Source organism: Mytilus galloprovincialis, chromosome 1 (genome assembly GCF_965363235.1).
Source record: "Mytilus galloprovincialis chromosome 1, xbMytGall1.hap1.1, whole genome shotgun sequence".
In the NCBI taxonomy this organism is placed as follows: domain Eukaryota; kingdom Metazoa; phylum Mollusca; class Bivalvia; order Mytilida; family Mytilidae; genus Mytilus; species Mytilus galloprovincialis.
In genome coordinates, this window is record NC_134838.1 from 132360001 (window position 1) to 132377170 (window position 17170).

Consider the following 17170-nt stretch of genomic DNA (forward strand, 5'->3'; position numbering starts at 1 on the left):
CAGATGAAGAGATATTTCAATTTGGAACTTTCTAGTTACATAGATTGAAAAAAAGTACGTCTTTTTAAATATCATGATCAAAACTGGGAATGCATAACAAATGTCAGATGAAACCATTATCCTCGTCTTTTCAGTGAACAAGTCTACTACGTTTGTTGACACTCGACGGTCCACCGTGTTAGCAATTTTATTTCACATGTTTTCGAAATATTGAAGATCATTTTTCGCAATGTTTCCTGAAAATTGATAAATGTCAAAGCAACGTAGAGCTGTTTGTTCTTGTTCGTATAATAAAATTGAGAATGGAAATGGGGAATGTGTCAAAGAGACAACAACCCGACCATAGAAAAACATACAACAGCAGAAATTCACCAACAGGTCTTCAATGCAGCGAAAAATTCCCGCACCCGGAGGCGTCCTTCAACTGGCCCTAAACAATACATCAGTGATAACGATTTAATGTCATGTTTGTCTGTGATGACCCCCCCCCCCCCCCCCCTTTCGGGATTGCATGAGAATTATAGTTATCTCGTACCCACATGCACTTGTTTCTATCCATAGGAAGGTCGGCTATCCATATAAAACTATTTTGGATAGAAACAAGTGCCTGTGCTCGTACCGCATCAGAAGGACATACATGTATATCAACTGAGCAATAATGTTTGGAACTTAGTTTTAAAAATGATGACAAAGTACAAAATGTACCATTATGAAAATATTTTTATTAAGCTGAAATATATATTTATTCTTTACATGTTTATGTCTTGTAAGATATTTTATTTCTTTCCCGTTTTTTAACATTTGCGTCTGGAAAGTTGAAATGTTTTAACTTAATCATTTGTGTTAATGGTTAAATGTAAATTAATAATGAAAATTGTTAAAATTAAATCAATAAAGGAAATTATTGCCCAGTTACAAACACTACCAGGGGATAATCCATGATGATTTCTTTTTGAGTTACATGTTTCAGCACATGTATATTTGACCCCAACTTTAGCCTGGTAAACGTGTTGTCTCCTTGTGAAATATAAAACCTATTAAAAATGACTTTCTGCTAAAGTCTTTTATTTATATAAAGTTAAAACCTTCTTACTTCTAACTAGACAACACTCATGTCAGGTTTAATAATTATATATATGTGGATGAAAAATAAAAGTCCCCAAACATTAACATGACAGCAATTGCTTTTACAGCCTTTAAGGCTTTGATTGAATAACATAAAATGTTTTAAAATAGAAAATTAAGTTACTTGGATAAATAAAATTGAGAAAGGAAATGGATAAAGCATTTTTTACAGAACAGGAAAAATGTGTAAACAAGATAACAGAAAAAAATTAATAATTGGGTATTAATATAATTATAATTGTCCATTTTGTCAAATTTAGTCTAAAATGTTGTTTTGGTTACTTTCAAGCTCTAATCAGTATTTTCATTCTTAGGATTATTTACATGCTTAAAATTTCATTCTATTTTGAAGAATATGTACATTTAGGAAGTGTTATTTACTTTTGATTTGATCTAAATCCTTATATGGATTACTAAGTTTAAACCTTAGATTTTATATTATTTTATTTCAGGGTCCAGCAACTATGCTAGGATATTTAGCAGTTTCAGGACTAATCTTAACAAGGTAATTTATTTTAAGGTTTAGCTGCTGTGTATAAATATTGAGAAGTTTATTGACTTATCTTAACAATGTATTGTACAACTGCCAGTCCTTTACCGGAGAATAAACAATGATTTTGTTACATTTTTGTTTGCCATTTATAAGTTTATCCTGTCTATTTAGAACTTAAATTGTATTATATTTATAATGACCAGTCATCATGGTCTTAAATGTTTATTCTGTGAAGTAAAAGAAACGTGTGTGTTGGGGGACGAGAGTCTCGACATATAAATTTACATCCATCAATACTTCCCGAAATTGGTTTCCATTATTGTACTAGCTTGCTTCATCCAAATGTTATGAAACTTATACACAATGCTAACTACCAAAAAACACAGATTAAGTTAAAATTTGTGTATCGTCACCTTTACTCTTCTTAAATTATGTCCCTTTATGATGTTATATGCAAGTGGGGGCACCATCTGTGTTCCATGACACGTTCCCTATTTATTTACTTATATTCTTATGGCTCTAGATCTTGTATGGATTTGACTTAAAGCTGAAAATTTTGTTGATTACATTATATCTATATTCAAGTATGATTATCAAAATTATTTGTTTCATGTTTCATGTATGATGGATATAAGAAGACATGGTATGAGTGCCAATGAGACAACTCTCCATCCAAATAATAATTTATAAAAGTAAACCATTATAGGTAAAGGTACAACCTTCTACACAGAGCCTTGGCTCACACTGAATAGCAAGCTATGAAGAGCCCTATGAGTATACTTTGTGACTATAATAGTTCTTCTCTCTTTTCTATAGATTACGGCGACCTATTGGAAAGTTTACCATGCAAGAACAAAAGTTAGAGGGAGAATACAGATATGTTAATACCAGATTGATAACTAACAGGTAACCAGTTTTAAGACCATTCTGAAAACATAATTATAACCAAAACCCTCGAAAAGATTTCTTGTAGTAGAAATAATTTTGTTTCCTTACTGATTGTCATTGTAACTGTAGTAGAAAGAAAAAGCTACAAATTCAACAATTCAAGAAAAAAAATAACACTGAAGTGTTTTTTGTGTGAGATAATCAGTCTAGCTTGAATACATCCCATTACTACATGTACAAAACAGTTAAAAATGACATTCATAAGTAGCTGTCTAAAACTACTTTTCTGTAAATTAATTCTGTATAAATTGCATCTGACATCAAATGATATTCTGTTTCCCTGTATAGTCCCGTAGAAATAGAACACAACAATACCTTGGTAAGGAAGGTGTAACCATTGAAATCTTTGTTATATTTCAGTGAAGAAATAGCATTTTACCAAGGAAACAAAAGAGAACAAACCATTATATTAGCTACATTTAGTAAATTGGTAAGTCAGCAATGAATGAAGAATTTGATAGATGTTAATCTCTACAGGTCACATAGCAAACCTCTCAACTAACTCCATTTTATGTAATTGTAATCTATATATTTACTCACTGAGACCTGTTTATGATCCATCTTGGTATTTAAAGTTAAGTATTTGACCTGTATACACCCATATTCTAGTTCCTCAAAATTTCATGTTTAAAAAACTAAAAATAGTTAAAAAAATTACATTATTGATAATTAATTACATAATTGACTGTTTAAGTTTAATGTTATGGGTGAATGAGCTATGTCACATTTTTAGGTCACCTGTCCCGAAGGGACAAGTGAGCTTATGCCATCACTTGGCGTCCGTCGTCGTCCGTCGTCTGTCGTCCGTCGTCTGTCGTCGTCGTCTGTCGTCGTAAACTATTTCAAGAATCTTCTCCTCTGAAACTACTGTGCCAAATACTTTCAAACTTTAACTGAATGTTCCTTAGGGTATCTTATTTATAAATTGTATCCGAAGTTTTGATCTATCAACAAACATGGTCGCCATTGCTAAAAATAGAACATAGGGGTCAAATGCAGTTTTTGGCTTATAACTCAAAAACCAAAGCATTTAGAGCAAATCTGACATGGGGGTTATATTGTTTATCAGGTCTAGATCTATCTGCCCTGAAATTTTCAGATGAATCAGACAACCCATTGTTGGGTTGCTGCCCCTGAATTGGTAATTTTAAGGAAATTTTGCTGTTTTTGGTTATTATCTTGAATATTATTATAGATAGAGATAAACTGTAAACAGCAATAATGTTCAGCAAAGTAAGATTTACAAATAAGTCAACATGACGGAAATGGTCAGTTGACCCCTTTAGGAGTTATTGCCCTTTATAGTCAATTTTTAACCATTTTTTGTAAATCTTAGTAATCTTTTACAAAAATCTTCTCCTCTGAAACTACTGGGCCAAATACTTCCAAACTTTAATTGAATGTTCCTTAGGGTATTTAGTTTGTAAATTATATCCGAAGTTATGATCTATCAACAAACATGGTCGCCATTGCTAAAAATAGAACATAGGGGTCAAATGCAGTTTTTGGCTTATAACTTAAAAACCAAAGCATTTAGAGCAAATCTGACATGGGGTAATATTGTTTATCAGGTCAAGATCTATCTGCCCTGAAATTTTCAGATGAATCAGACAACCTGTTGTTGGGTTGCTGCCCCTGAATTGGTAATTTTAAGGAAATTTTGCTGTTTTTGGTTATTATCTTGAATATTATTATAGATAGAGATACACTGTAAACAGGAATAATGTTCAGCAAAGTAAGATTTACAAATAAGTCAACTTGACGGAAATGGTCAGTTGACCCCTTTAGGAGTTATTGCCCTTTATAGTCAATTTTTAACCATTTTTCGTAAATCTTAGTAATCTTTTACAAAAATCTTCTCCTCTGAAAATACTGGGCCAAATACTTCCAAACTTTAACTGAATGTTCCTTAGGGTATCTAGTTTGTAAATTGTATCAGAAGTTGTGATCTATCAACAAACATGGTCGCCATTGCTAAAAATAGAACATAGGGGTCAAGTGCAGTTTTTGGCTTATAACTCAAAAACCAAAGCATTTAGAGCAAATCTGACATGGGATAATATTGTTTATCAGGTCAAGATCTATCTGCCCTGAAATTTTCAGATGAATCAGACAACCTGTTGTTGGGTTACTGCCCCTGAATTGGTAATTTTAAAGAAATTTTGCTGTTTTTGGTTATTATCTTGAATATTATTATAGATAGAGATAAACTGTAAACAGCAATAATGTTCAGCAAAGTAAGATTTACAAATAAGTCAACATGACGGAAATGGTCAGTTGACCCCTTTAGGAGTTATAGCCCTTTATAGTCAATTTTTAACCATTTTTCGTAAATCTTAGTAATCTTTTACAAAAATCTTCTCCTCTGAAACTACTGGGCCAAATACTTCCAAACTTTAATTGAATGTTCCTTAGGGTATTTAGTTTGTAAATTATATCCGAAGTTATGATCTATCAACAAACATGGTCGCCATTGCTAAAAATAGAACATAGGGGTCAAATGCAGTTTTTGGCTTATAACTTAAAAACCAAAGCATTTAGAGCAAATCTGACATGGGGTAATATTGTTTATCAGGTCAAGATCTATCTGCCCTGAAATTTTCAGATGAATCAGACAACCTGTTGTTGGGTTGCTGCCCCTGAATTGGTAATTTTAAGGAAATTTTGCTGTTTTTGGTTATTATCTTGAATATTATTATAGATAGAGATACACTGTAAACAGGAATAATGTTCAGCAAAGTAAGATTTACAAATAAGTCAACTTGACGGAAATGGTCAGTTGACCCCTTTAGGAGTTATTGCCCTTTATAGTCAATTTTTAACCATTTTTCGTAAATCTTAGTAATCTTTTACAAAAATCTTCTCCTCTGAAAATACTAGGCCAAATACTTCCAAACTTTAACTGAATGTTCCTTAGGGTATCTAGTTTGTAAATTGTATCAGAAGTTGTGATCTATCAACAAACATGGTCGCCATTGCTAAAAATAGAACATAGGGGTCAAGTGCAGTTTTTGGCTTATAACTCAAAAACCAAAGCATTTAGAGCAAATCTGACATGGGATAATATTTTTTATCAGGTCAAGATCTATCTGCCCTGAAATTTTCAGATGAATCAGACAACCTGTTGTTGGGTTACTGCCCCTGAATTGGTAATTTTAAAGAAATTTTGCTGTTTTTGGTTATTATCTTGAATATTATTATAGATAGAGATAAACTGTAAACAGCAATAATGTTCAGCAAAGTAAGATTTACAAATAAGTCAACATGACGGAAATGGTCAGTTGACCCCTTTAGGAGTTATAGCCCTTTATAGTCAATTTTTAACCATTTTTCGTAAATCTTAGTAATCTTTTACACAAATCTTCTCTGAAACTACTGGGCCAAATACTTCCAAACTTTAATTGAATGTTCCTTAGGGTATCTAGTTTGTAAATTGTATCCGAAGTTATGATCTATCAACAAACATGGTCGCCATTGCTAAAAATAGAACATAGGGGTCAAATGCAGTTTTTGGCTTATAACTCAAAAACCAAAGCATTTAGAACAAATCTGACATGGGTAATATTGTTTATCAGGTCAAGATCTATCTGCCCTGAAATTTTCAGATGAATCAGACAACCTGTTGTTGGGTTAACGTTGCTGCCCCTGAATTGATAATTTTAAGGAAATTTTGCTGTTTTTGTTTATTATCTTGAATATAATTATAGATAGAAATAAACTGTAAACAGCAATAATGTTCAGCAAAGTAAGATCTTCAATTAAGTCAATTTGACCAAAATTGTCAATTGACCCCTTAAGGAGTTATTGCCCTTTAAAGACTTTTTTCACAATTTGTTCATCATGTTGACTTACTTTAAAAAATCTTCTCCTTTGAAACTGCTGTATCAATTTCAGCCAAACTTAGGCTAAATGAGTTTTAGAGTATCTAGTATAAATTTTATATTTTATTTCCTTGTATGTCAAGAAACATAGCTCCTATGGCTAAAATAGAACATAGGAGAAAATGATTATTTTTTTTGGCTTTTGAAGAAAATAGGACGATCCAAAAAACATTTAAATAAATTGAAAAGCCAAAATAATCATTGATGAGAGATTTAACCAAAAGAATTAAGGTGAGCGATTCAGGATCTTGAGAGCCTCTTGTTTAAACAACTTTGGCTCATTGAACTATTACCGTAAATAATAAAAATATGCATTTATCTCATTTATAATCTTATATATATATTACTTAATGAATTCATTTATTATTATTTTATAGGTACGACATTTACGGAATTTTATATCATTTAGGATGCAGATGGGATTTGTAGATAATATTATAGCAAAATGTAAGTTATCTTAAATATTTCTAAACAAACCAATTCTTATTACATGAACCGTGCTATAAATAGATTAGTCATATTCACACATAGATGAAGAAAACATAAATTATACAGCATGTTACAAATGTGTTTATCTTAACACAGATTATCTTTACCATACCTTGCAGTGACCGTAATATGACAGTCTTACCAAAACTACTGTTATTTGGCTTTAATGACACTCCATACATTTAGATGTCAACTTTACAACAATAATTTCAAAGTTTGTACAAGTTCTCGCAACCTTAGGGTATATATGGTCATATATTTTGAGCTGAAATACAACTTGATAATTATACCCCTGCTTTGGAAAAAAGGGGGGTATACTGTTTTACTTCTGTCTGTCCATCCGTCAGTCCGTCAGTCCATCAGTCCGTCAGTCCGTCAGTCTGTCAGTCTGTCAGTCAGTCAGTCCGTCCCATGAATATTTTTCGTCACATTTTTCTCAGGAACTACACTACCAGGATTTCTAAAATTTGGTTTCAGGCTTGATATAAGTCAGCTATACTGTGTGATGCGTTTTCAGATTCATCACTCGACAACTTCCTGTTTACCGAACACTTGTATCCTTTTTACACCAGACAAGTTCAAAATTTTTCGTCACATTTTTCTCAGGAACTATAATTCCAGGATTTCTGAAATTTGGTTTTAGGATTTATATAAGTCAGCTATCCCGTGTGATGCGTTTTCAGATTCATCACTGGACAACTTCCTGTTTACCGAACACTACTATCATTTTACACATGATGGCCAAGTTGAAAATTTTCGTCGCATTTTTCTCAGGAACTACAATGCCAGGATTTCTGAAATTTGGTTTCAGGGTTTATATAAGTCAGCTATACTGTGTGATGCGTTTTCAGATTCATCACTCGGCAACTTCCTGTTTACCGAACACTTACATATTTTTACACTATTAACATTATCCACTTGCAGCGGGGGTATCATCAGTGAGCTGAGCAGTAGCTCACAGTTAAACTTATTTGAAATCCGATAAAACTGTTTTTTTCTGGATGGGTTGACTTTCCTTGGGTATCAGTTCAGAGGCCCTAAGCTTTAATAGAATAGTATTAATTCGCGGGAACTACTGATCATGTTTATAATTGAAATCTATTTGTTAAATGACCACTGCCAGTTGCTGGTCCAGTTGAAGCCAAAAATCTGGAAAAAGCAAGAAATTTTGGGATTTTGGGGCAAATGACCTTTTTTAGACTGTTTTAACTTTGACACATGTTTGTTTTTAAAGGACAGAAGGACTGACACATGACATGACGGGGAAGGCAGTAGAACCCTTCAATTTTCTGATCAGGACTGAACGAATTTCTACATCACTGTTAGGCAGTTATACTATGTTGTATTTATATGTTATATATTTTTTGTGTTACCATTTTTAAATATTTATTTTCAGATGTAGCTACTGTATTTGGTTATTTAATTGTCAGTCGACCATTTTTAAATGTTTATTTTCAGATGTAGCTACTGTATTTGGTTATTTAGTTGTCAGTCGACCATTTTTAGATTTAGCAGACCCACGCCATTTAAACAGCACTTCTAGTGAAAGATTAGAGGTAAATATATCAACCATATAAACATTAAAGTGGCAATAAAGATTTATTTGGCCCGTCCCAAGTCATGAGCCTCTGGCCTTTGTTAGTCTTATAAAAACGAAGATTTGGTATGATTGCCAATGAAACAACTCTTCACAAAAAATAACAACTTTAGGTCACTGTACATCTTTCAACAATGAGAAAAGCCTGTACGCATATATTCGGCTATAAAAGGCCCCAAAATGACAAATGTAAAACAATTCAAAGGAGAAAACAGCCTAAAAAATGTACAAAAAACAAATATATGCAGCAAATCAACAAACTACAACCACTAAATATCAGACTTTTTATGTTTTTCAGTTTTAATTCATTTATATATTTTGGAGTTTACTTGAATTGTCTATTTCAAATTAAACCATGATAAGAGACCTGACAATCATTTTTTCTCTTTCATTATGCAAACAGATACGAGGAGCTGGGACTTTCTTCTTTCAAATATTTTTGAATCAAATAATACATCATAAGTAAGCATGGTTATTATGTTTTTTCTGTAACAGGATTATTATAAGAGTGGCAGAATGTTAGTACGAATGGCGGAGGCTATAGGTAGAATTGTATTGGCTGGGAGAGATATGACACGATTAGCTGGGTAAGTATTTTAAAAGTCATGAAAACAAATAAGTGCAAAAAGGTCACGTTTAATCCAATGCAATATATAAATGTGGAAATTTAATATGATTGTAATTAAGACATATATAAGACAAAAGGAAAAGGATGTGATTATTTAGAGATCACTGTACAGCCTTCAACAACGAGCAAATCCTATACCATATAGGAAACTATAACCACAGAATTTCAGTCATTTAAAGACTTGATTCATCACATCGGTACTAAGCACAAAAACAGGACAAAAGACCACAATGTACCAATCTCTGAATATCACAATTACTACATTTATATGATTTATAGGCTGACATTTCTTACAGTCATTTGTCTATTGCTGAATATTATAAATTATTTTGTTGTGTCATTTGATCTGACTATATCCCATAGTTCCTTTTATGCCTACTCACAGATCTTCCAACTTTATAAACTCCTGACGATTCAAAGCTTGACATATCACATAGACAGCTGTCTGTTAATGATGACTGGATGTTGAACTTTTAGATATCTTTGATTTTTTGGGGTGATTGGGTTGCTGTCTAGATGTATATCCTACATCTCCTTTAACTTGTATTGACAGTAAAATGGTTGGCAATTATGTGACTGTCAATTTAATTTTTTTAATATGTATTGTTAAACTCAAAGTGTAGTAGACATCAGCTTTACTTCATGTTCAGCAAGGGGACATGGTGATTGAACATGTTGAAAGGTCTAAGTAAATACTACTGTAATCACTAGCCAGTCAACACTGAGGTTGTAAGTTCGAACCCTGACACAGTTTTTCCATTGAGGATGAGTTGTTTTCCCCTGGCACTCTGGCTGCCTCCACCACTAAAAAGTGGCAGCCACGAAATAGCTGCGGCATTTAAAACACAAGATCAAATCATTTCAGCAATCTTCAATGAATAAAAAACTTGTAAAATGGTGATATAAGTAGTTCCAGTATTAAGACACATATGATTGTTTTACATGGGTTTATGTATTTGTAGGTTTACAGCCAGAATTACTCAGTTAAACACAGTTTTAGATGATTTAAACAAAGGACAATATGAAAGAACCATGGTTTCTGATCAAAGTGGTAAGGCAAATTGTTGTACTGTAAACCAACTTAATTTCGCAAGCGATTTATTTTAGCGACTTTTGCGAGTAGAAAAATTACGCAAATATAAATTGTCGCAAATATGTAAAACTTGTAACTTTCCTTATTGAACTTCATCAAGTAAATAAGAAAATTGCGAACTTAAATAGCTGCGAAGTGGTGAAGAAAGGGTAATACGCGAAATAAAGTATCCGCGAAAAAAGTTGGTTTACAGTAATCAAAGCTGTCATGGAATACAGTTATCTCTCATACTGTATGAATTATCTTATGAGAAGACATTAATTCCTACCTATCTAATAAAATATACCCACATTTTATTGCAGAACATTTTGAGTCATAAACATATATGATTGATATTTCAAGGCACCAGTCTTTTTAATATTTGGTGTTACAATGAAATATTTTTGAAACTTGATGATACATATGGTGACTAAATTTGTAAACCGGAAAAAAGGGACAAAAAGTTGCTTGATTTACTTTCATTGAGGTTATTTTCTTATATGAAATTGAATGATTTGTGAAATTTTGACTGTAGTTCTGGACATGATAAACATTTACACATGCCAAGTATTTTACTTCATTAAAAGAAAATAAAGATTAATTCTACCCAATTTTTTTCAATCAATCAAAGACTATTAGGGGAAAAACAATATGATATTAGCCTGTACAATACAGAGTTACCTCCCATTTCATGAACAAAACTGCTTACCTAACCTTATGAATGTAACTGGAAACAGACATGTTGTTTTATTTGGCCTCAGTATTTTTTGTAAAAGTAAAAGTTTCCCATGTTGCCTGTTGTTTTTTTAAAAATATCGGGGTATACTGTTTACCTCTGTCCGTCCTTCCGTCTGTCCATTCATCCGACTGTCAATCCAATGAATTTTTTTTGGTCACATCTTTCTCAGGAACTATATCAGAAGGATTTCTGAAATTTGGTTTCAGGGTTTATATAAGTCAGCTTTTAATTTATTTCAGGACAAAAGAAAAATAACAAAGTATTTAAAGCAGGCAGTGGTAAAATTATCCCTCAGGATCACATAATAAGGTATGGTTATGTATATTTATCATTATTTCGTAAATGCCAATGTAACCATTGGATGCTTTAGTCACTTTATAAACCTTAGAAAATATGCTAGCTTGTGAAGGTAAGTATAATGCTGGTTTTATATTTGATGAATGGTAATAATTAATTTTACAGAATGTTAAAAAAGAATTCCACTTACAAAAGACCATGTAAAATAAATTTTCTGGTTCTATACAATTCATCATGTCAGTATATAGAATGTGTTACAATAAGTTTAAGTAAATAACCCATTGTCTAAATCTACAAACAAGTACTACTACCATGACTACCTTAGTCATTTCCATGACTACCTTAGTCATAAGTATTGAAAAAAGTCAAACAACAAAACAACAAGAACACTGAAATTCTAAGGAAAATTCAAAACAGAAAGTCTCTTCACAATTGACAAAATCAAAATCTCAACCAATCAAACAAATGGAAAACAACCGTCATATTCCTGACTTGTTCTGTGTTTTCTACAAGAATATCAATCAATATTAGCAATAAAATAAAATGGAAAATGTAGAAATTGCTGATAATCGTACTATTTGCTGTTTGATTATCCATATAACAAATACAATGGTTCATAATAAACATATGACATGCCATGATATATTTTTATGTATATACAAAAGCTAGGTGTATTACTTCCACAAAGTGGAATAGAATATTGCTTTTAGGACTGTGGTGCACTGCATTCTATTGCACTCCATATTCATTCATGGTTTATTTCTTATCATTGCAAACAATATAACAGTTTGTGGTTTAATTGTCAAGTGCATAAATTATTATCACCAAGTATTTTCACTCAGTGCTGCAACTGAAAGCTTTATTATATAATGCTAAAGGCAAGTATACCCTTTTAGAGACTCTCTCATTCTATGCATGTGTTCTGTTATTTGTAAGAAAGTGTTGTTTACTGGTGATGTACTTCACAATTTATTTAATAAAATAAATAAATAAATAAAAGATTTATTTACTGGAGAGCTTTTATCCAACATACATATATGATAAGCACAATACATAAAACAAATATAACAGTAAGCACATCATGCAAAATAAATAATGTTATGAAGCACAGCAATTAATAAGCAAAATTAAAGCATATAAAGCAAACATAAAATACTAACATTCATGCAATAGCTATTATATATAAAGCACTAAAAGTAACTAACATTCATGCAATAGCTATTATATATAAAGCACTAAAAGTAACTAACATTCATGCAATAGCTATTATATATAAAGCACTAAAAGTAACTAACATTCATGCAATAGCTATTATATATAAAGCACTAAAAGTAACTAACATTCATGCAATAGCTATTATATATAAAGCACTAAAAGTAACTAACATTCATGCAATAGCTATTATATATAAAGCACTAAAAGTAACTAACATTCATGCAATAGCTATTATATATAAAGCACTAAAAGTAACTAACATTCATGCAATAGCTATTATATATAAAGCACTAAAAGTAACTAACATTCATGCAATAGCTATTATATATAAAGCACTAAAAGTAACTAACATTCATGCAATAGCTATTATATATAAAGCACTGAAAGTAATTCAAGCATTTAAAAACACAATAAAAAATCATGCATCAAAATATAAAAGCCAGAGTACATAAGATAAATAAATGATCTACAGCTCACTGAGATCTGCAGGAGGAACACTAACAGGAACTGCCCTCCCAATTACCAACCAAACTTTCAGACTGATCCAAAGGCATTAGTATACATGTGTAAGAATAGGAACATGTAACTTTGCACTGGCATGTAATTTTGCAAGTAATTGTCAACAAATACAAAATTCACCAATAACACTAATAGATACAGTTTATAATCATTTAAGAATGTTAGATTCAGGTTAGCGATTCCCTCTGTTAAATAGGGAACAGAACCTAACAACAGACATCTGCATGAGTCGCATGTTGAATAAAGATCACAGTGAAATTGTACACAACTATGTAATAAATACAAGTAAAAACCACTGATTCAGGGAAACAAGCTAGTACAGCACTACAAAACGCCACAGAAATTGTGCAAATTTGACTGCTAAAAAAGTGAAAAATTTACTGAAAATTTACACAACCTAAATGCCTATAGAGTTATTGCCCTTTGACCAGTGTTAAGATAGTTTAATTAAATGGCAGTCATTTTACTTGTCTGATTAGTTTTATCATGGATATATTTGTTTGTTTGTTGACCTAAAAAAAATATCTGAAACCTAAAAGTATTTAATTTTAATGCCCTAATTTATGTTATTATGGAATATCAATTGAATTTTGGTGCTGCTAATGAACATTTATTGAATACTTAAACAATATGTAGCTACAATTTATATTTATTTTTTTTACATTTGAGGAAAATGTCTGAAAGCTATATTTTTGAAAAAATGACTTTTTTGAATGTCCAGGTTTGAAAATCTGGTATTTTTGTTAATTTGATTTTCGACAACATTACTCTCTGTATTATGATATTATTGGCATTATTTGCAGGGCAGAAAAATTTGCAATCCTGTTTTTCATTTAATTACTTTTGGTTTCATAAAAGACTGAAATGATAATATAAATTTATTTGGTCGTAAACATTAATCTTTACACACATGTCTTTACAATAATATAAAGTACAAATACCAATACATATTAAGGGGGCTCCTGGGTATAAATCTTTTTTTTTTCTAATATAGGATTTCGCTATATTTTTTTATTAATGAACTTTATCATATACTTAAAAGAAAAATGAAATAAAAAAATGGGGTCACCGTTCATTTAAGCTCACAATCTGCCTCTGGAAGAAGCATACATTTTTGTTAATGTCCTTTTTTTCTGTTGAACTAATAGGAGAAATAGAGGTAATATCGAATAAAAAAATAACCTAATTACAGAAATCTCTTAAATTTTACAATTATTTAGTTTATGTACAGTTTATTTGATAACAATAATAAAAAATATAGGTCACTGATGAGTTGAAAAAGATATTTCAAATTTAATGCCAAAAAATGGCATTTTTGCACCAAAGGGAGATAATTTAGAGCTTTTTCAATGATATAAACATTTTAAAAGTCATCTGGGGCCAAACCGAATCAATTTTTTTGGGTTGATTTTTATACCATATCATAAAGTAATAACTAATAGTGTAATAAATAAAATTTGTAATAAAAAAATAAAGGTTTAATTTTTTGGTGAAATTTTTGTACCCACGAGCCACCTTAAGCGAGAATATCAAACGATCGTCCAAAGGGGAGTAACTAGAACATATTTCGCATAGTAATCACTAGTTTAAAAAAAATAAAATAAACCTTCATTTGGTATACCAGCGTTATCATTCCAATATTTGAATACTGTTCTTATCGTATTATTATGTTTGTTTTTTCAGATTTGAGAAAGTACCATTGGTTACTCCTAATGGTGATGTTTTAATAGAAGAACTTGATTTTGAGGTGAGGCTCAGTCTGATTTCATTGAAAATCTCAAATAACTGAAAAACATATTTCTTTGCAACTTATAAATTAGTTCCTCCTTAAATGGTAGAAATTAAAATTGCTCTGTTAAAACAGATTAATTATGAATTTTCCTTAATTTTACCTAAGTTTTGCACTAGTCATCTAGTAATTTGGTATCCTTGACAATACAAGATATTTAGATAGCTGTCTGTAGAATATAATTACATTGGCCATTTCATAGAAAATATGGAGAAGAGGAGGATTTGTGCTATAGATATAAAAAAGAAGATGTGTTATGATTGCCAATGAGGCAATTCTCCTCAAGAGACCAAACGACACAGAAATTAACAACTTTAGGTTACCGTAAAGTTTTATATTTTCTAACATAGTAGACAGTAGCTACAAGTTCCATCTGTTTTTGGTGGCATAAATATTGTATGAGGGCCTCAAGAAACATTACTTATTTAAACTAACTATATTTTAGTTTACTGTCTATTGAATATCCTACTGCCATTCTCGATGATTAATGTTATATTTTCAGGTAAAATCAGGTATGAATGTATTGGTATGTGGACCAAATGGATGTGGTAAAAGTTCATTATTTAGGACACTTGGTGAGGTAAATATTTATTTATAATTCTCACTGAAGCTTTTATATTACTTTTTCATCGAAAATATTTAATAAATCCAATATTGTGAGTCAAATTACGTAAGTTTTATTGAATACGTCTAAACAAAGATTAGGTGGAAGATACCCACTGGTATGTGTAAATTCCCCAGGTAATGGGTAGCAACACCCAGGTATATGGGTTAACAACAACCTCAACTATTGGAGAAAATATTTTGAGGAAACCCTCAACATTGATATGACCTCTAATTATTTTTTGTTTATGTCAATGAAGAGGGCTTATGGACAGCTTCAGAAACAGTTTCTAGTAGGGGGTAACTTCCTATTATTGGGTATACGGGGATGTGCCAAAAATATGGGTCATAATTTTGCGAGATTTTAATTTAAAATGACCCTCCTTTTTAATGACATCCTATATTAAAATGTATTTACGTTTGATAACTGTATATTGATTTGGGGTATAATCATGGAACGATGTCAATTCATATATAAAAACTTAACTTAATAAGGGTAGCTGGTATATTTAAGAATTATGAGTGATGATGAGTTAGTGCTTATATAAGCATGGGTCATATTTTAAATATTGTATATAAGTATAGGTCATTCTTTCTTAAATATTTATATAACTATAGGTACTGAATTTCAGTGAATGTTATATTAAAATGGGTACGTTTTTTGAGGCAAAAATGGCACACCCCTACCAAAAAAATATCGAAGTTACCCCCCCGTGATTATTACCCAGGAATATGTTACCACAGTGTATAAAAGAATTATCCCAATATAGAGTAATTTCTCGCAATTTGATTGGCTGATATTGTCCTAATAAATTTCAGTACAATTTTTTATTACGTCAATGAGAAATTCTCTCCCTTATTTATTACATCAATTGGAATTCTCTCCCTTATACCATTAACCTGATATTTTTTTTTTTAAATGAGTTGCTTTATAGTCCTAATATTTAAAAAAAATTACAGTTTCAGATTAAGTAACTATAATATATTTGGGGATATTGTCCTAAAATTGAATTTGATTATAATGTTATGTAAATAACAAAAGCAGGATAAAATTGTTACACAGTGTTCAATTGTCCTTATACAGAATTTATCGGGACAATAAAATTCATATCGGATTTGGCTTCACCTCACCTGCTTTGAATTTTATTAACCCGATAAATTCTCTTATTAGGACAATTGGACACTGTAACTACTAATAATATTTAATCAAATTTATGTGTTGATACACACGCTGAACAAAATGGATGAAGTGATTGTTTCAATTGAATTACAACTTTAAATGTTAGTACTGCTGTTATTTACAGTGTGAACAGAGTCTAAGTTTCTATTAAAGCAGTGTTACTGTTGTTATAATGGACTACAGTATATGAAATTAAACTGAAGGATGATCATTGTAATCAGAGATTAACTAGGATATAGAAATATAATTATCCCTTATCAAGATCCTTGAGAGAGTAAACTCAGTATCAAGATCCTTGAGAGAGTAAACTCAGTATCAAGATCCTTGAGAGAGTAAACTCAGTATCAAGATCCTTGAGAGAGTAAACTCAGTATTAAGATCCTTGAGAGAGTAAACTCAGTATCAAGATCCTTAAGAGAGTAAACTCAGTATCAAGATCCTTGAGAGAGTAAACCCAGTATTAAGATCCTTGAGAGAGTAAACTCAGTAAACTCAGTATTAAGATCCTTGAGAGAGTAAACTCAGTATCAAGATCCTTGAGAGAGTAAACTCAGTACTAAGATCCTTGAGAGAGTAAACTCAGTATAAAGATCCT

General features: G+C 31.2%; 1 protein-coding gene across 1 annotated transcript in view; it reads left to right on the forward strand.

Annotated features, from left to right (window-relative positions):
- Positions 1 to 17170, forward strand: part of LOC143060357 (ATP-binding cassette sub-family D member 3-like) — a 49963-nt gene that overhangs the window by 17095 nt on the left and 15698 nt on the right. Inside the window, exons 11-20 of the mRNA XM_076233598.1 lie at positions 1578 to 1630; positions 2435 to 2524; positions 2927 to 2996; positions 6825 to 6894; positions 8395 to 8492; positions 9029 to 9120; positions 10124 to 10212; positions 11212 to 11281; positions 14687 to 14750; positions 15295 to 15372. Of these exons, the coding sequence (XP_076089713.1) occupies positions 1578 to 1630; positions 2435 to 2524; positions 2927 to 2996; positions 6825 to 6894; positions 8395 to 8492; positions 9029 to 9120; positions 10124 to 10212; positions 11212 to 11281; positions 14687 to 14750; positions 15295 to 15372 (774 nt within the window). The remainder of the gene's footprint in view (positions 1 to 1577; positions 1631 to 2434; positions 2525 to 2926; positions 2997 to 6824; positions 6895 to 8394; positions 8493 to 9028; positions 9121 to 10123; positions 10213 to 11211; positions 11282 to 14686; positions 14751 to 15294; positions 15373 to 17170) is intronic.